The following is a 21,246-nucleotide window of genomic DNA, read 5'->3' as shown; positions in this document are numbered from 1 at the left end:
ATATTGGTTGATTCAACGAAAATTGGGTTTCATCAGAATTTTCTCTGCTATTTATACCACATACTAACACTTAAATAAAGTTAGGGAGAATGTTGCAACTATGGACAATGGTGTTAGTTTTGGACACATGGTGTTATAAAATTGGTAAACTCGGTTGCTGTCTTTTATTTATGGTTCACTGACATTTTATGCTTTTGTTTTTTGCACATTATCTTAATTTATATATGATAGTGATTTTCATTATATTTTTAAATGATATCGGTAGATCTAGTTTACCAGAAAACGTTTCAACGGGACTTGATTTTGCCGATCAAACAAAATGGATGCTGACATCAACCAATCAGAGCTGAGTTACACATGTGCATATAATTAGGTGTTTTCCAGTTTGTAAATATAGCATTAGTTCAGAAATAAGTTAAATTGAGAATGCTTCTGGTTGACTGTCAAAAATATCGCATCCGTCCGAAATATCAACACTTTCCCCTACTGAAGAACACAACTTGCACACTGGATGCCCCGAATTCTCTTGTTTCCTCGCTCCTCGTATAGACAACATTTCTCCATCTCGATCTTGCAGATCACTAGTCCGCATTGCGAGCCGAATTCAATGTTAAACTCACTTGTAACTAATCAATAAAACAATCATGATTCTTGTACTTATTAATATCGATTAAAAGAAAATATCAATCCAAAATTCGATATTAAACAGAAGCCAACAATTGTAGTCAACCGAATTTTCACTGGCATTTGAGCAAACGAGTCTCGTGACTCAAAACAAAGCTTGACAGTTTGATAAAATGTTTTCAAGAGACTGTTTATGTGATGAAAGAACCCATAATATCGATATTAGTAAGTACAAGAAGAATCGTTTTATTGATTAGTTATGAGCTTAAAATTAAATTCGGCTTGTAGGTATTTGAAATCAGCCAGAGAATGCCGCCTCCAGCTGGAGGCAGCGAAATTTCTAGATTTCGGACCAGAACACCTCCTGTATTCGTATCATCATTATTTTTTAATTTTGGATTGAAACCAAAGAAGATATAGAAAATTTTTGTCATTATAAAATACTGATCTGCACCAGAAACGACCTTGAATTTTTCTTAAAATTAAAAAAAAAACTTCACTTATGGGTCGGTGTGAATTTTCAGACTCGGTCGGGCGAGGGGAAACAAACAATATTTTTATTTTGGCCTCACTATATTTCCCTGATTGGATTAAAAGTAATCTGCTCTATGTCAAAGATATATGCGACTCAAGTGGTCTAAAACCTGCTAAATTGTTTCTTGATAATTTAAAATACAAAAGTAATTGGATTTGCCAATATAAGATTTTATATTCAGTCTTTAGAGATTTATAAACAAATATGATCTTTCAATTGTTCCATTTATCATAAACTCTCCAATAATCCCTCGCTTTCAGTACGGTAACAAACTATTAGACTTTTAGCAAAGATATTTCAAAAATATTTTACAAAATTTTATGCAATAAAAAATCACGTACACCTATTTATCAGTCATTCTATGAAAGAGAATTTCATATTCAGTGTAAATCATCATGAGTAAAAATATATAGACATAAAATTGCAAATATTTTTGATAAAAAGGTTGCAGAGTTCAACTATAAACTTCTGAACAACTTGCTCAGCAATGATTTATTCTTAAGTAAATGCTGCCAAGATATAAGCAGTAAATGCAACTCATGTCCAAATGAAACAGAAAATTGTAAACATTTAATATTCGATTGTTCAAACGTCAAAGATATTTGGAATTTGATAAGTTCCTCATTAAAATTTGAAATTAGCTGGAAACATATTGTTATTGGCTTCTATCAGGAAACAAATAACAAAATATCAGTTCTTAATATTTTAATTTCTTTCATTGCTTATCGTATATACAAATTCAAAATGTTATGTAGACTCAATAGCAAAAATGAAACACAAGAAAGAGTTAAACAACATATAAAATATGAATTGCTAACATATCATAAAGTACTTAAGAAATGTAACACTCATAACTCGAATTATATAGACATTATATTAAGATAATATAATGTTTGATATGATTTTAAAACTTATTTACGATAAAATTGATTTTTCCCAATTTGACTGAAAGGTCGACAATTTTTCCCAATTCGAAAACCACAGGACCCTTGTAGAAAATGTAGAAAAATCACTGATGATATATAACCTTAATTTTTTGTGAAACCTTTTAAACATATTAGACAATAGATTTTGATTATTAAAAGTGAAAAATAAAATAAGGGGAAAAATCGTGAATCAGTCCCTTTAAAGACTTGAGCGTACCAATGGCTTTGATAAGTTTTCATAATGAACACCAATGGAGATTCTTATTTTACATGAGTCATCAATAATTACATTAATTCATTTGACAACTCTCTTGTGAAATCAAATTTCCCCCTATTTTTATTTAATATCATTAAATCATAGGCAGTATTATGGGGGGGGGGGGGGGGGGGGGGTCTTTGTAGAAGCCAGTAATTGGCGATTGCTCATCATCTACTTGTGGCAAATTCTCGACTCTCTTGTGAAATAAAAATTTTCCCCTATTTTTATGGCGTCGAGCTTTGCTCGAACGGCATCTAGTCAGCGTGTACGACTGAATCAGCTGAAAAGTTTACGCGACCGAAGGTGTCAGACTATCGATGCTTCCGCGGAAAAATCCCGCGCTTTTTGTAATGGCGTATGAATATCTGTACTGTTTAATGATTTACGACATTTTAAAGTTGTTAATGAGAAACAAATGAAAATTATCACATTGATTTACTTTAACATAAAAACTTTCACAAAAAATAAAAACAAATCAAATAAAAATTCCAATTTCAATGCGAACTACATTTGCAAAGTCACGTGATGTCTGAAACGATAGCGTGTCTAGACGAAGATAGCGTGGGTTTTGTTTGTAAACATTGCGTGCTGTTGGCGAAATTTAAACTGAGAAATAGTGTATCGCGGATTATTTATGGTCATTATATTTTAGGGTAGGTAATGTTTATTTGACTGTAGCATTCTCAGTAGGGTATTAACGCATCTGTAGGTTTGCAAATCATTGGTCAACTCGGTATATAAACACTGGCACGTGTTAATGTTATTGTAAACAAACCAAGCGCGGAAGCATTCATTATTATAAGGCTTTCAAGTAAAGGTTTTTGTGGAGGTAAAAGTTACTGAATTAACAATTTTTTTTTAAATCTGACTAGATTTTCATCTCTTGAGATGCTAGCAGTGATATATACTACAAATGGTCCATAGTTGTTTACATTGTTGCAAATATTTCTTATTAAAATTTTGGTTTAAAACTTATTTCTTGTTTTTATTATGTTATCAACAAGTACATGCAATGCTGCCCTTTACAACTATTAAAAGGAGAGTTCTCACAACAGTTGACTTTTTCACTAAATATCTTAATGCACAAATTTTCAGTTCTTTGTGAATTACATTTGTGCCAAGGATTGTAGAGTACTCCCTTGGCTAGCAAAGATGTGTGAATAATTGAGAGCAATGGTTGATCACAAAAATCTTCATTATTTAATAACATTAGATATTGTAAATAATCCTTTGAAAAATATTCTGAAGAAATGAATGGAATTGTAAAAAAATATATCTGTAATTGAATTTTTGTGTGAAAAGAGCTACTGTACAGATGTATTAGAAGCATTATTCCTGTATGAAGGATAAATATTCTTGGTATTGCTTGAATTCAAAGCTGTATGTGTGTTTTTAATACATGTACAGCTAATCTTCGTTATCGGGAATATGTAAATAGAGTTGCCAGTCCAAACCACTTCTTTTTTGTGTGTGTGTTATCCTTGTTATCGCAAATCCTTGGATATCTCAAATTTAATTTCAGTCCTGTTGAATTTGCAATAACAAGGTGTGACTGTAGTCAATGGCATCAAAATATTCACAGGTAGAAGACTCTCCATTGAGATTTATATAAAGCTATATCTACTCTGTGTACATACAATAAGGGATGAAGCATTGATGAACTGGACAGTACATAGTTTCATTATAATCTTTGCTTTCTTAGCACGACGCCATTGTGGCCCTTCAGGCCTTTGATTATTTATCACTAAATGATAGATAGTATAAAATGAGATTCTTTGTAGAAGAAGGCAATTGGCGATTTCTCGTCATCTACTTGTGGAATTCTCTTCCTACTTTCAGCTACGATACATTAGATTGAAAAGTTTCTAAAAGTTTTGATTAAACGGAATCACAATTGTATTCAATTATCAAGATTGTTTTTTATGTTTATTCATTGTTTCACGGGAAGTGAGCATTACTTTATGTTAGTATATCTCTCCCAATTTTGTTTTGGCATCATTAATATTAGTGGCAGATCCAGGATTTTCGAATATTGAGGGCTCACATGTGAAATCAGGTACATGTATTAGCCAAAATACTTGCTAGCCATTTTGGGTGCCAAATTTGGAGTTTTACTAACATTTTATTATAAAACTAGCATTTTGTTAATATTTTGTGTGCAGGGTTTGAATGTTTTTAACGTTTATCATCTATACATGATGCCAGTAATGCCTTGTAAATTTGTGGTGAAAAAGATGGACTCCCCGCAAAAAAATCTGCTACTGATTATGTAGATATAGTCCAGAGTCTAGTACTAGTGATATTACGGACAAATTTCCCAAACAAAATATTCATGTAAGTATACGGAATCTTCTGTTAGATTCCATCTGAGTATAACTTCTGTACTTTGGGTTTCTTTCTTTTCAGAATCTCAGAGGCCCACCAGTCCAGACATTATCTTTATTGGAGAAAGCCCCCCAGTCCAGAAAACTCCGCTAACCCCCACCCAGATGCCTCAAGTCCGCACACCTACCACCCAGACGCCTCAAGTCCGCACACCTCCCACCCACACACCTCAAGTCCGCATACCACCAGCTAGCCAAGCACCAGCTTTACCAGCCGTGCCACGACAGCTGGTCCAAACTCTTCAATTCCCAGGTGCACAGGTAAACTCCCTGGAAAAAATAATGTTAGTTGCACAGGTAAAGTCCATGGAAGTAGTGTTAGGTGCACAGGTAAAAGTTAATGGGAAAATAATGTCAGTGCACAGGTAAAACTTTATGGGAAAGTAGTATCTATCACAGCCATTTTGACCGTGCCACTAATTACCCAAATTAACATCATTATAATTATAAATCTCGTCAAAGCCTTGTGCTGATGTGGTTTTAATAAGAATAGACATAAAAGACAGTTGTATCAATATAAAGACTTGTTATTAGCATAATTTATGTACTATAATGAATTATTATTGATAGAAATTAGTATTTGAGTCTCTAAATCGTTATGGGTCCTTTTTCATCCATTTTGGTAATTAGTTGCACTGGTCAAATGGCTGTGATAAGTGAAAGTGCAGACGGTTGTACAATTTTCAGTAACTTGGAGCTGTTACAGACTTCAGTTTACAGTGATTGTGTTTCATTGCAGCAGCTACACAGATTCCCCTCATACCAACAACAAGCACCTGCAGTTCAGATACAGGGAAGCAACATCAGAGTCATTCAGCAAAGAGGCAGTGAGTATCCCTCCACCCTCCTCCCATACCTCTCTCCCCCCCCCCCCCCCCCCCCCCGTCCATTGTCCCATCCCCCACCCCCATAGTATCTGAGAGCAGCATCAAAGTCATTAAACAGAGAGGTGGTAAGCATCCCTCCACCCCACCTTCTCCCCCCCACTCCTCATCAACGTCATTCTGCAGGGATAATAATGTTCCTGTCTAGACACCCACATCACCAAGATTATAGGACTCATTACACAAATTACAGGACCCTATACACAATTATGTGACCCAATAACACCAATTATGTGACCCAATACATAATTCATGGGACCCAATAAAAGAAATTGTGACCCAATACATAATTCATGGGACCCAATACACAAACTATGAGACCTGATACAGAAATTGATGATTTACAAATCAAGTTAGGATTTCATGTCAATTGACCTATGTATGTCTCCCCTCTTCCAAGGGGAGACATATTGTTTTCGTGCTTTCTGTCCGTCCGTCTTTCTGTCACTAAGTCTTGTGAATGCTTCTCCTCCTATATGGCTTATCGGATAAACCTGAAACTTTGTACAATGCTTTATTGCCATTTGTAGATGTGCATATTGCTGGGATGGGAGGATCCAATTATTTTCCTAAAAGTTATAGTGGATCTAAGAAGGGTGGAGGATGTAAAATAGCTTGTGAACACTTCTCCTATATGGCTTATCAGATAGATTTGAAACTTGGTACAATGCTTCATTGCCATTTGTAGAAATGCATATCGTTGGGATAGGAGGATCCAATTATTTTCCTAAAGGTTATAGTGGATCTAAGAGGGGTGGAGCACGTAAAAATCTGTGAACACATCTACAGTGTATATGGCTTATCAGAGTTCATAATGTCTATGTTCCTGCACATGCTTTTTCCTCCATACCATGCAGTACATTTTGGGAGCACTTCCAATTAGGGGGGCTGGGGAGGCATTTGTTTTTCTAAAAACGATCTCTAGTTTTACCAAAGTTATTGCCCTTTAACTTTTAAAATTTCTAATCAATTGCTGTTTTCCAGACTTATTTTGGCTATTCTTGTAGAATGTAGTTAATATTTGGTATGTCTTTTTATATTGAAGACTTATTGATCAAGTTGAACTTTCATATTGAATGATTGACCTATTTTCACCAAAGTTATATCCTTAGACTTTGGGAAAAAATATCTATACTAAATTAATTACAGTTTTTCGGCCTTTTTTCATTTTTTTTTTTTATATTTTTCGCTGTGTTTACAGATAATGGGCCAATTTTTTTTTTATCTGCGCTTGAGGATAATGAGCTGATGTTGGGTATGTTTTGTGATCTTGATGACTTTCGGATCAAATTCCGAGTTTTATCAAGAAATGTCTATCAATTTGAAAGTATATGAGGGGATATACATTGAGCCTTTTCCCAACGGCGTATTAAATGGAGTGTGTTGGTGTATGCTGGTGTGAAGAAAATGCAGGTTTATCATCTCATAAACTTTTTTTTAAAAACATGAAAGACATTTGTTTTATTTACTTTTTCTATTGTATTTACCTTGTTTCATGCATTGTTATTTTGTTATGTTTTTGCATTTTGTTTTGTTATTCAGCATTTGAAATTCAACAAGCATTGCCATTCCATGGTTTCCACTGTGATGTCACAATCAATAATGTTGAAAATATCACGTTTTGATTGTGGCGTCATGATTTCCGTATGCAAAAATGAAAGTATATGTACAGATGAGAAAATAGGCTTCATTTTTAGTTGCTAACAGTATTATGGAGAAAACTGTGTGAATAGAACTATGTCACTTGACCTATTTTCACCCAAGTTATTGTTATTTGATTTTGAAGATTTCTAATTTTTTACTGTTTTATGGATTTTTATTCTGGTGTTCATTATCAGATTTTTATTCAGATGTTTTTTTAATTGATAATTAGATTTTTAGTGTGTACCTTTACAATGATAACTTACAGAGATTTTTGGTGAAAAATCCTCAAAGCGTGATGTCCAATATAATAAATTTCACTTTGTAGTATTTTGACTTGCTTTCACCAGAATTATTACCCTTGGACTAAAAAATGATATTTTTTTTCACAAAGGCATTCATTGATGAACAAATAATTATCCTTAGTGTGGCTTAGTAATGTTTTATTTAAGCGATATTAGCTGTCATTTTGGTGTCGAAATTTTTTTGGTAAATTTGTGGTTTACTATTTTAATGACGGAAAAGGGTAAGGTACAAATGAATATAAATTGTTTTTAATATTTGTGTTAGAAAACCTACTCAGGGACTCCGAATGAAGAAAAATTACTGTCTTCCCCTACAAATTGATTTATGTATGATTCTCTATATTCAATAGAACCGAAATCTTTTATTTCGATGAAATCTTAATTAAGTTTTTACTACTGACTAAGGTTAAAATTATTTGTAAAACTCGTAATGGCACATTTTTACATCAAAGTAAATTTTTCAGGTTTAAAACTAGCTACATGTAATATTGCTGTGATTCTTTATATGACTCACCTTTAACTTTGATGTGTTTAAAAATTTAATGTAATTTAATTCTCTTCACAACTGATTCAGGAAAACAAAATTACCAAAGTAATTTGTTTTTCTATTTGCACCAAATGTATTTTTTACATCCTTGGTCTTTTAAATACAGTCAAACCTTCTTATCTCTAACTTGATGGGACCGAGAAAAAACTTCAATATATCCGAGGATTTGAGATATCAAAGATAAAAATGCTAAAAGAATAAGTGGTTGGGACTTCCACATCACTTCGACATGTCCATGGTATTCGAGATGTCAGTGTTCGAGATTCCGAAGTTGAAATGAAACCAAAGTTCAAATGAAGCAATTATATCCTATTGTCACACCTAGCTGCTTGAGTTCTTTACACTGTTCAATCTTAGAAGAACTATGTTTTCCAGAGAATGTCAGATGGTACATAATTTACTGTATATTGAGTAAAAATCATGACAGTACTATTTATAAATGCATTTTCTTTTGTGAACATTAACAGGCAATGTACAAACACTCCAACATCTCACGCCGGTACAGGGGACGTTCGGTATTGGGGTCAAGAGGTCAGCACAGCTGCAGCCAGAGGACATAAGTCCAAAGCGCAAGAGAGTGGAGGCAGACAGTGAAGGTAATTATATGCAGTCTTAAACACGAGAGAGTGGAGGCAGACAGTGAAGGTAATTATATACAGTCTTAAACACGAGAGGGTGAAAACGGACAGTAAAGATGAAAATATGAGGCAAAAATCCTGAATAATCCTTAATAAAACATAATAAAGATGGGTAGGGAAGATAAATCTATGAGGACAATGCCAGTCACAGGAATATTTGTTTGTTTTATGTCCCGTTGAGAATTTTTCACTCATATTGAGTAGTCACCAGTTGTAAGTGAAGTACTACAAATTTAGAAGCAGATAAAAATTTGAGATCAAAACTGTTTAACACAAGAATGGACAAAAGCAGTAAAAATCCAAAAGCAAATGAAAGCTCTAGTAGTAAGGCATAAATGCAGGTAGGTTTTTATTGCCTTCGTGACCAAACATTCAGACTTATGGGTTGAAAAAAAAATGTTTTAATTTTTGGCCAGAAATATAAATGTTAAAATTCAATAAGGATGAACCTTTTTTTTTGACACAGCTAAGCTACATGCAGTGTTAATATCCACAGGATTTAATCCATTTACTCATCTTTTGTCTGTAAATGATGAAGATCTCAGTACTTGTAAATAGAGACATGATTTCAGTAAATGTTTGCTTAATTCAGGTCTCGTGTAGAAATATTTCGTGAAAAAGCTTCCTCCTATGAGATGAAAAAGTAATTTGTGTGACCAAGCTGACAGTAGCTATGACGTTTTTTCTTCTCAGACTGCATAAGTGTTAGTTTTGGGGAAAGTTTGCTAATATAACACAATCATGTATGTTTTATCCATAGTGAACTGGGTTCCACTGGATGAATTTTACTATGGAAAGAGTGAGGGAGATCCCACATACAATGAAGAGAAGAACGAATTCAGGTTCAAGGTCAGTGTCTGAAAATAGTATGGCTATTTTAAGTAAATTCTCTTTCATGGCAAAGTTAATTGAAGCCAATGACCATGTTGTAGATCTCTAGTGAGAAGCATGAGAAGTCTATATGCCAGTTTTTATCTTGTAAATCTTTTTAATTTTTTTTTTTTTTTGAAAATATTTAGAGCAGATGTTAGTGGGACTGTGTATGGTCTTACAGAATTTCTTCATCATATTTTAGGATATTATAGGACTTCATTGACAAATTACAAAGTCTGAATCAAAAAATATCTCAAAAATGTAGATGACGGATTACTCAATACTTTCAGACCTTTGATTATATTGTGATGTGATGTTCAATCTTTACAGTGTTGGTATTGCAATAAAATGTTGTATAACAACATCAAGGCCATGATGCATATTCAAGGACATATCGACTCCAGCAAACAGCAGAATATTGATCTCAGTGACCTGACGCAGTGTAAACACTGTTACAGACAGTTTGATACGCCGTTCGAGATGCAGACTCATGTAGAGAAGGTAAAATGGACACTGGAAAAGAATCCGGGTCACTTCATGTGTAAAGTGAGACACTGAAATTCCGCTTCAAATACATTTGCTAAATTGTCTAATAATTTGAAGTTTTATTAGCTAAAGAGCATTTCTTGAACTGCATTCATCTATGAATATATATGTGATAAATTCAATGAAGCAGAGAGAGAGGGATCTTGCTCATTTAAGGGTGAGGTTTCGGTTGGGGGGGGGGGGGTAAGATTTTATTGGCATAGTGAAAATTTAAGAATTTCACCTTTATGATTTCCGTATATGTACTGTTGTTTGAAATAAATGAATGCTTTTATTCAGACATATGTAAAACAGAATAAGATCATTTCTTAAGATTAACATTAAAATTGTACTTACATAGTACACTGATTTCAGAAATTCATTTAGAAAAGAAAAACAAATTAAGACAAAAAGACAAGGATTTTACAAAACACATTTAGATATCTGTTGTAAAACACATTTAGATATCTTCTATACAACACATTTAGATATCTTCTATACTACACATTAAGATTAGAGAGATAACATTTAAGAAATGAACAGCACTTTTGAGCTGTTCATAGTCAGTATGAACAGATTTGGATTTGAGTTTGCCTCAAATCCAATTTCGTTCATATTGACCATGAACAGCTCAAAAATGCTGTTCATTTCTTATATTTATATTCATTTACTAAATCACCATTTGTTTACATTGCTTGAATAAGTCAGGAAATATTTTGTTGGATAAAACAAACTCCTAAGGTCCACCAATGTCACAGTCGTATCGTGACATACGTCAAAACATAGACATGATGTCACACTTTGTCCTGCCTTTTAATGTTAACATTGCACGGTGCACTGTATTATGGAGCTAGGAGATCACAAGATTGGGGTGATGATCCACATAAGACCACAATATTAATCCAGGGTGTGACTTTGCGAGATCTTTGGAAGAAATGTTGTATTTTTTCAAATCATTACACTTTCTCAGTCGCGCGCTTTAAACTAGTTCATAATCCGTTCATAGTCAATATGAATGGATTGTGTCATGTGCTGAAATTAGTTGGTTCATAGAGGAAAATGCGATATGTAATATAAATATAAATCTTTGTATACATTGTGGTACAGCTGTACATACAAAGTGTGTGTGCTGTGTCAGGTCTATGCCTTGTAAGTAACAATACATTTCTATCTGTTCTGTTTATATACACAGTGGGTATTTATATATTTTGAAATTGCTATATTGTAGGTACATATGAACAATGTGAGCATGCTATATTGTAGGTACATATGAACAATGTGAGCATGCTATATTGTAGGTACATATGAACAATGTGAGCATGCTATATTGTAAGTACATATGAACAATGTGAACATGCTATATTGTAGGTACATATGAACAATGTGAGCATGCTATATTGTAGGTACATATGAACAATGTGAACGTACTGATGTGTCGCATTTGTGAGCGAGATCACCAGTCCAGACAGGCTCTGATGACCCACATGAGAGTAAACCACAATGCCTGTGAAATGCCTTACATCTGTCAGCTTTGTAAATTCAGGTCCTCGATGTACAGTGACGTCGTCGACCACTTCAAAAAGGTAAACTGAAAGTAGAAAGGCCTCCATCTTCTATTCTCTGGCAAAACTTTTCTTCCAGGTTGTAGGATTCAATGTGAGATTTAGATAGATTTGGATACTCATTGTGGATGTCTGCTATCATGGGAAATGGGCTGGTAAATTTACTGTCAGTTTTTCCATGGCCAACCTTACCCCGGGGGGAAAAATTCATCGTAAATTAATAAAATATATGTTATATTAACTATTTATAGTCAACACGCTTATTAGGTGACTGCGTAATCAGTGCAAATTTCTCCCACGCTTAAATAACCACTTGTAAAGTAGCTAGTACAGGGATGGTCTCAAGATGAATATTTCAGTTAACTAGTACAGGAATGGCCTCAAGATGAATATTTTAGTAAGATAGTGCAGGGATGGTCTCAAGATGAATATTTTAGTAAGCTCTTTTGTACATAAATATTAAATGTGATACTGTGTCATTGATACTTTTGAGTAAGATAGATGTACAGCAAAACTTGCATGTAAATTGGTACAATTACAATTTTGAGCTTTTCCCATACTAAGTATAGTTCTGCAAACATCAAATAGGGTATGTTGATTTATATTTAGTACACAGGCTTATGGATCAGATAGCACTGAATATGAATTTCGCTGAAAGACTTAACTTTGATAGTGCTTCTCTGTAAGAAGACACTCAGCCTGACTAATTCGGTTTCAGAAACACGACAGTTCTCAACACATCCTGTGTCTGTACTGCCTGAAGGTGTTCGCGGTCAAGTTTGTGTCCCAGGGGTGGGGACAGACCCAGACGTACTACGGGCATCTTCTCAAACATCAGTCCAAGTCCAACAGCAAGAAGTGTACCTACTGTCGATTGACGTTCGTCAACCCCGCCGATTGTAAAACACACAAAAAGAGGGACCATGTCGCAAATCAAAAAGGCATAGGTACGTGTTCTCTGTCAAGAGGGAAATTTTTGTGGGAAATTTAATATAGCAAATTTTTGACAGAAAGGTTTTTGTGATTTTAGTCTTTGCAGGTGCTAAGAATTACAATCATTTGTTTTGTATAAGAATAAATTTCATTTTGACTGAAGCACACAATGTGATTGGATGATCGGTACTCATTGTACCAATTCGTATCATATTGAATGTTAATCTGTTAATGTAAGTGGTGTCGGTGGCCTAGTGGTTAGGCTGTCAGACTCTCGACCGAAAGGTCATGGGTTCGAATCCTGGCCACGGCAGGGCGGACGTTGTGTCCTTGGGAAAGGCGCTTTACACGAATTTCCTCACTCCACCCAAGTGTAAAAGGGGTACTTGGCTATAGACAGTGAAAGGTATTGTTAGAATGTTAGTGCTCTAGCACCTGTAACGGCAGCTTGCACTGTATGCTTCACAGGAAGCTGAGAAAGTTCTAGATTGATATAAGGTCTTCCGGGGTAATAATGTATTGTAAAGCATTTTGAACAGCATACGCTGGGAAAGTGCTATATAAAAACCAATCATTATTATAAATCAATCATAATCTGCCTTTCCGTGTCATATGATGGGTCTGGACGATGTCACAATACAGATTTTCAGGATATGTTGCCATAGCAATAATGCTTTGAGTCACATTTTTAAAAAAAATTCTATGTTTACATAATTGATAAAAATCATATTGGATGTCTAAAAAAGAAAATTAAAGAATGAAGCAAAATAACGAAATCGTAAACTTTGAAAGCATGTGTAGTAATATTGTACAGTAAATTCGATGTGACAATTTATATGTCTTGCCAGTTATGAAGCAATGATGTGTGATTTTAAGTAGTATACATGCCAAACTAAGTACTGAACCTTTTCGTTGTGCAGAATTACTTTTAGAAATGCTACCACACATATAAATACATAGAACTGAAGTAGCTCTCATTCTTCTGCAGATTCCAGTCGTATGTTTGAGCAGGACATGATGATCAAGGTTCAGGAGTCTGGCCTGTCCAGCAAGCAGGCTGTGAAGTCACTGAATGCCCCAGCGGTCAGTAAAGTGCTTGACTTCGGAGGGACAAGATTCCCATACGCTGTTAATTACAACAACTGTGTTGAGTGCAAGACGATAATGGGTACCCCCGACCACTTCAGGTAAATTGTGTTTACACCTGACCACTTCAAGTAAATTGTGTTTACACCTAACATCTTCAGGTAAGTTGTGGGTACCTCTGAAAACTATAAGGTAAATTGTGTACAGTTGACCACTTCAGGTAAATCTGACCTTTATCGGGTAAATTTGACCTCTTTTGTTAAATTTGACAACTTCAGGTGAATAGGACACAGTGTCCTGTGATGTGTGTAGAATATTGGACTCAGCTGAGTTTCTCCTGTGAAATATTTGCCTTTTCTTTGTCCATCTTATCATATTTTCAAATTCTCAAGAACTACTAGGCCAATTTCAACCAAACTTGGTGCAAAACATACTCAGGTGATTAAGATTACATAACATAGAATGTTTTGTGTCTCTATTTGCAACCTGCTGTAGTAAGGGCTGGTTAGTTGTTTTTTTTTAATTAGATGGGTCATTGTAAAATGAGTTTATCAATTTGATGGGTCATGGGGTAATTTTTTATTTTTTTTTTATGGGTGCTTGGTATATACAAAAGGCGCCTCCCGACCCCCCCCCCCCCCCCCCCCCCCCCATGTATTTATTTCTGGAATAGCCCTAACCAGCTGTCTTTGTGTTGCAGGAAGCACATTGAGTGTTCCATGTGTCGGTTTGCCACCAGTTGTAGTATAGCCTACGCTAATCACATGATGGGATTCCATTCGGGTCAGATGACCAGCCTCAATCTGAACATACCATGGGAACGACCAATGAAAGAGCCCATGCACTGTCTGTGTGGATTTGGGAGTCGCTATGGAAATAAAATTGGTAAGTTCTGTAATGGAGAAAACCGTGTCAAAATTGCAGTGTCATTTGTATCGTAGTTGCAGTTAAATACCATTTTGTACATGAACAGTCTTCCCAAAGAGCGAGTGCAAGAAAAAAAAAAAAAAAAACTTTATATAAAAACCATCTTGTTTTCAATTTTGATGAAATGAACACCATTTTTTTGATTTTATGAATATCTTATGGTAAACTTTTTTTCGATATGTAAGTATATAATCAAAAAAGTTGAATTGTGTGTTTAAAAAATTTCATATCCTTATGTAAAGAACAGATACTGTTGTGTTCAAATTACATATTTGTGCAATAAGTGGTGATAGAATTATTGAATTATTAAGGTATGCGTTGAACAGATTTGTAATTTTCATTTCATCAAAATTTAATTTTTAAAAATAGCTTTGGGAGATTTTCTTTAAAAGATAAGGGCTATTCCAGAAATAAATACATGGGGGGGTCGGGAGGCACCTTTTGTATATACCAAGCACCCATAAAAAAAAATAAAAAAAATTACCCCATGACCCATCAAATTAATAAACTCATTTTACAATGACCCATCTAATAAAAAAAAAAAACTAACCAGACCCACCACAAAAATATTTTTAAAAATGAAAACAGTACAAATCTCTCGAGGTTTTCGGGACAAACATTCTAGTCAATGACGCGGTAATGCCTGTGCGACGTTGTATCACAGTAGTTCTGAAGAAACGATGTCACATCAACAATCAAAGGCATCTATGGCGGGAATGTTGGAAAGATTGGGAGTCTAAACGATGCAGCATCATGCTATTATCATGAAATGGGTATGGATATGTTTTTCCACGAATCGTTCGTCTTCTAATGGAGCCCGCGCCCGGAGGCCTCTATATCACCATCACACCGACTGATAAATATAACGCATCGGTACCCTCGTATAAATCAACTAAGGTTTGCCTATTTTTATTAGAAAACGGAATACCTATTGGTTTCAAAATATTCCCAAAATCGATGCACTGTAAACTGTAATAATCTACAGAACAGAGTTTGCCGCCATCACGTCCAAAGGGACCCTACTAAACGCGCCTCTAATTTGAAGAGTGCCGTAATGGAAAGTTATGCGCTGCAAAGAGCGACAACTTGAATAGTTCTATGTTACTTCCGATTTCGAAAGCACGTTTTCAATTTTCCCTCCGACGTTTTGTAACCAACACGACATGAGCGACAATAAAAATATTCTGAAAACTCAACACCCACGTGGCACAAAATAAAACAATAGAAACTACCCACTACCCATAATAAATATTTTTTTAACAGTCCAACCACGGACCAATTAAAATATGAAAAAATACTACCACCCACACAAAAAAATATCATTTGCCGCCCGACCCCCCATTTGATCATTTCTGGAACAGCCCTAATTTTATATGAAATACATGTATAAAGGGGAAACCAAAACGAAAAGATTAAAAAAGCTCTTTTAAGACTATGCCCTCTTGCCTTAAGTCTCCAAGTTAAAAGAAAGCAGGGACATATGGGGGTTTTTGTCCTGAATTGAGATTAATTGATACTTGTGTGTTGTTTTAAATCATGATTGACTACTTTATGCAATTTTTCATTGGTTTACAGCTAATCATCTGGTGTATTGCACAAAGAGGTCGTGTTACAGCACCAAACCAGTGTCAGTCGTCAGAGAGGTCGAAGGTGAGGATATGATCTCGTATCAAATGCAGCTAAACTGGGCAGAATATTCAGGAATTAACGATTCTGTTGGTGTAATGAGCATTTAACTGGTCATTTTAATGAAACAAAAAATTGGGAACTTTTCAAGAAATTGGTTTGTATGTAATTGTAGTGTTAATAATTTAGCGAAATTCTGATTCCGAACTTTAGAAAATAATTAATAAGATACAATATACATGTATATAGAGTTTTTCATTTTCTTTTTAGAGCAAAACCTAATATTTCATTAAAAAAGATTTTTTTAAAATAACTTAGAAATTTATGGTTATGATGGTTGAATTTTAGAAATGAATACATTTTTTTGATTGCCTGATTGACCATATTGCATTGACTGTTTGATTCATTTTTTTTTTTTTTCCCCCAGTGATATTAGGTGTAAGAGGATATATTTATTTCTACATTAATGTATGTTGTTTACACAGCTTACAAAGATGAGGACCCCCGACACAAACCCGGGGCATCGCTGCTTGACGTACTGGGCTTAGTGAAGAAGAAAAATGTCACAACCAGTAAGTAAATCCCGCTGTGAGAAGGGAGAGAGGGGGGGGGGGGTAACAGAGAGAGTTTCTTTACATTAGACAGGTTTATAATGTTTACTTATTATTTTTCAACTTTTAAAATTTGACAAGATTGTCAATATTTTCACAAATTGATACTAATACATGAGATCAAAAGAATACTGTTCATTTCCATTGGAAGCCAGCACGGCTCACAAGAGCTGAATGGCAAGATACATATATTCATCCCATAATTTTTTTTTTCTATTTTCAATTGACTTTCGACTTCTCAGGATACAGTTGCAGTCAGAAACATGTGGAGTATAAATACTGAATGAAAAATTGGATGGTCATGTGACCTCTTCTTCTTTATTTAAAATTTTTACTAAGACAAACCTTTCTTTCCTAACTGTTTACGCATACAGAACGAAAAAAATGTGGATATTTATAGAATACTGTATACAGGGGAAAATATCCCACCCCCTACCACCGTTAATTTTCACCCTCGTCATCAGTGGGTGAATGAAAGACTCAATAAAACTGATTTTTCTCTTCTCTTTCTTGTCACACAACTGTGTCTGCACAAAATGAGAATTGGGTAAAAACCATCTCCTAGTGCAGTAAGGTGAAAATAACTGGGAAGGGGGGGGGGGGGGTATAACCGTGTATACAGTACATGTACATGTATGCCTTCAATGTACAAATGGTGAATTTACATCTTATATTCATAATATGGTGCAGATTTGATTGTGCCTTGTTAATTAATGACTTGTTGACTTTTTCCTTTCATCCTGTCTTGTTTTCCCTGCTCTCAGAAGATCGAGGTAGTCTCAACAGTGGTGAGAATTGGCTGTGACATCTTCAGTTCCTGCTTTTATTTTCTTGTTTTATTTGCAAATTTGAACAGCTTGTGACATCTTGCATTGAGACGCACTAGCTGTAGTAATATAGCTATTTTTTAACACTACGCCTGCCTGGGGCTGTGTTATGGTATAAGCTTGTTCGTGTGTTTGTGTGTCTGTTTATTTGTTTTTTACCTGGATCGTGTCTTTCATACTGTGTGAGGCCTCGGACTATCAGACCTGCTCAGCTGATGCATCGTTTGTTATGCATTAATGTTTTTTACAGTCCCACCTTAACAATGCAATGCCTGCTGACAGGGTTGGTGTCCTACAAAGCTATGCAAACAGATCTTTTCAAACAATTGAGACATTTCTTTTAATAATATTTTCACCCAGTAAATGTGTACTGAAAAAGTCGTTATTTATGCTGGGGGTTATGTATGGGTTTTTCCATGTCCAGCAGTACTTGGGGGGGGGGGGGGGGGGGGGGGGGGTGGATATATGTGATAACTGGATATGATATATATTATATCAAATATTCATAACAATACGCATGGGGGGGAAATTTACATACTTATGACATATAATGTGACTGCGTAATTAGTGTAAATTCTCCCTACATGAAAATAACCACTTTTACAGTAACCTAATATCCAGCTCAAGCTGTAGCTGTGTTGTGACCCAAATATAGATCATTGTGGCCTCCCATAATTTTATGGCTCTACATATCTAAATTTTGTCTGAATCATATCTTAAACATTGTAAGGCCTGGCTCCATCAATCCTGGTCTGCTGCTGTGTCTTAAATGGAAGGTGTGTTGTGATTTGAAAGTAGGTCATGGTGACCTACTTTTAGAATATTTTCCACAATCCATATCGAAATTGTTTCTGGGTCTTTTCTTTCACACTGTGAGGACTAAGATAATCAAACTTGGGAAGTTGACACATCTTGATGCTATGGTGGTTGTTTCTGGGTCTTTTCTTTCACACTGTGAGGACTAAGATAATCAAACTTGGGAAGTTGACACATCTTGATGCTATGGTGCTGCAAAAGGAAGGTCATGGTGACCTAATTTTTTAAACCAATGACTATGCTTAGTGAAGCTGTGTGTGGTTTGTATCTTGCTCATTGTGTAACCAAGGATCTTGTCAGTTGATGCAATTACAGCCTAAAGGTAGGTCACAGTGACCTCATTTTTTAACTAAATCACTATTGTTTTGACTTGAGATTGTTTTGAGAAATCCAGGCCTTGTTTAACTTTGTACTTTAAAATAGAGGGGAAAAATATTTTTGACAAGAAAACTTAATAGCAGTTAATTGTGAGTTGCACATTTTTCTGGTCAGATAAAGAGGGAAAATACCATAAGGGGTAGATGAATTCAAGTATTTTTTTCTTGCGGAAATCACGAGTTGCTGTAGATAAAGTGGAGTGTAGATGGACTGGAATGTAGATGGACTCGAGTGGGGTTTTTAATGTGGAAATCACGAGTTGCTGAATAATGTATCTAATTTTCATTGTATCATCACGAAAATTTTTAGGTGTATCAGACTGTTTTTTATAAAATACTTTACACCTGTCTTTCCGTCCCACATGGTTTCTCTTGCTAACTCTTCTACAATTCTCAAGCTTGTACTCTTATGATAGACAGGATGATACATCATAATCTAAGGTTGTTGGGATTTTGTTTCTCATCTCGTTTTTCATAAATGTCATATTTTTTTTCTGTTTCCTGAAAGTGTACATGCAGGGTATGTGTTCAACAACCCCCTCATATAGTGTTAATTCAAGCTAGAAGTTGTTTGATGCAGCATATTAGACTAAGACTGTGAAGTTTGTCAGGACTTTTTACAAGTGACAGCCACCTTACACTGAATTTTTTTATTTAAACAATATTAATTCAAATAATTTGATGGGATTGGGCAGCAGCAGGCTTAGCATATATAAGCTCTCTCCCTAATGATCGAACAGGATTTACCTGTACAAAATTGTATAACATGTAATACGCAACTTCCGAGATATCAGCTCTTCTGTGATGGAGGTACGTTCAGTGTTCTAATGAACGCTTCGGTGGGTACAAGATGTACATGTATTATAGACTAGCTATGTAAATACATACGGATAAAAGTAATGAAAGTGTAAATTTTGTTTATATTAGCTGTTGGGATACATTAAACTGACCATATCAAGAATAGTATCAGGCCATTAAATTAAATATGAAATTATTTTTTATTCCCTCTTCTGTGTGAGTGATATTTTAACCAAAGACAAATGGTGATAATCAATCTTTGTTTGAGCTATTTTATTATTAAATACTAATTTTATAAATATTGTGTGTCCCTGCAGTATGGGTGGTTGCATGGTGTCTGATAATCGGCCTATAAGCAATAAATGAAGGCAACGATAAGCATTTGTACCCACCGCGTGTGGACGATAGTATGTTTTGCGTTTCACTGTGCGTAAGAGTTCCACAAAGAGAAAGAACTATTGGGTAACTCAGAAATTGCGTATTAATTTGGGGTTTACATGTATGTAAGAAAATAGATGAACCACTGTATAACATTAGCACATAGTGCATTTCTGAGTATGATACAAGTAAAATATAGTATTGATGGTACTTCAATTTTTTGAATTGGTGAAATTAAGCATTCAAAGTTTAGGATATTCTTACAAGCTTTGAAATGAAGTTGAATATTAGTCACAATACTAAGGAAGTATTTATTGCACTGAGTTTGCTCTCTGTGAAGTTTTCCTTAACTATCGGGCCGTAAAACTGAGTCATTTTCAAATTCTTCTTTTAAAATTTTGAAAAAACAATGAAACATAAAATTAATTATTCTACATAATGGATTGCAGAGGCATGAAACATCATCTGGCCACAACCACATTAAGTTGTACTCCAATTATAAGTTGTTCTCCAGTTTAAGTTGTGCTTCAATATAAAGCGAATTCAACTTAATTGATAGATTATCATCCCCGCCCACCCCTCAAAAATTGGCCCGCCCTGATTTTTTTTTATTTTGCAAAACTTGTGATTTCCAGAAAATTTTCATGGCCAACTCAGGTATTTACACTTCTTGTTTACATTTTCGGTATAGCAACGTGAAAAGCCACATGAAGAATATGGTTTCTTGCATTCTTACGGGTGTAAATCTTGAAGAAGTTTGGTATTTTTTTGTGTTTGAAATTAAGCTTAACCTGGAATTCGTCTGAAATAAGCATAGACCTGGCATTAAATGAAGCACTTATGTTGACAACAACTTGTTTGTCATTAATATTTTTCTCAGAAAATAAAAATTAAAAAATAAAATCCTCCCACCCGCCCCATACTTTTTGGTGACCCTGGATGATAATCTACTAATTAAGTTGAATTGGCCTAAATCTACTAAATCTTGTAGATTCCTTACAATGTGCAGGTATTTAATATCGCAAAATGTCTCTTAGACATCAAGCTATGAGAACGTGGCCGTTATTTACATGTATTTCAGCAATATTTTAAATAAAAGCGAGTAATATTATTTCACGATTTTGTGCTTCTTGCTAGATTATGCAATAAGATATTTCTCGCATA

The 21,246-nt window shown here is 34.8% G+C and overlaps 1 protein-coding gene across 5 annotated transcripts in view; it reads left to right on the top strand.

The window, feature by feature from the left end:
* Nucleotides 1-21,246, top strand: part of LOC125661824 (uncharacterized) — a 36,246-nt gene that overhangs the window by 5,192 nt on the left and 9,808 nt on the right. For 3 of the 5 annotated variants that reach the window (XM_056145984.1, XM_056145985.1, XM_056145988.1), the window contains exons 6-17: nt 4,751-4,989; nt 5,468-5,555; nt 8,573-8,701; nt 9,504-9,592; nt 9,947-10,117; nt 11,545-11,724; nt 12,422-12,650; nt 13,625-13,823; nt 14,423-14,607; nt 16,225-16,299; nt 16,761-16,847; nt 17,651-17,674. In XM_056145984.1, the coding sequence (XP_056001959.1) occupies nt 4,751-4,989; nt 5,468-5,555; nt 8,573-8,701; nt 9,504-9,592; nt 9,947-10,117; nt 11,545-11,724; nt 12,422-12,650; nt 13,625-13,823; nt 14,423-14,607; nt 16,225-16,299; nt 16,761-16,847; nt 17,651-17,674 (1,695 nt within the window). The remainder of the gene's footprint in view (nt 1-4,750; nt 4,990-5,467; nt 5,556-8,572; nt 8,702-9,503; nt 9,593-9,946; nt 10,118-11,544; nt 11,725-12,421; nt 12,651-13,624; nt 13,824-14,422; nt 14,608-16,224; nt 16,300-16,760; nt 16,848-17,650; nt 17,675-21,246) is intronic. The other 2 variants (XM_056145986.1, XM_056145989.1) reach the window with 1 other exon arrangement.

This window comes from Ostrea edulis, chromosome 8, assembly GCF_947568905.1.
Source record: "Ostrea edulis chromosome 8, xbOstEdul1.1, whole genome shotgun sequence".
In the NCBI taxonomy this organism is placed as follows: domain Eukaryota; kingdom Metazoa; phylum Mollusca; class Bivalvia; order Ostreida; family Ostreidae; genus Ostrea; species Ostrea edulis.
The sequence above is the reverse complement of the archived record's forward strand: the minus strand, read 5'-3'. Positions and strand labels throughout refer to the sequence as shown.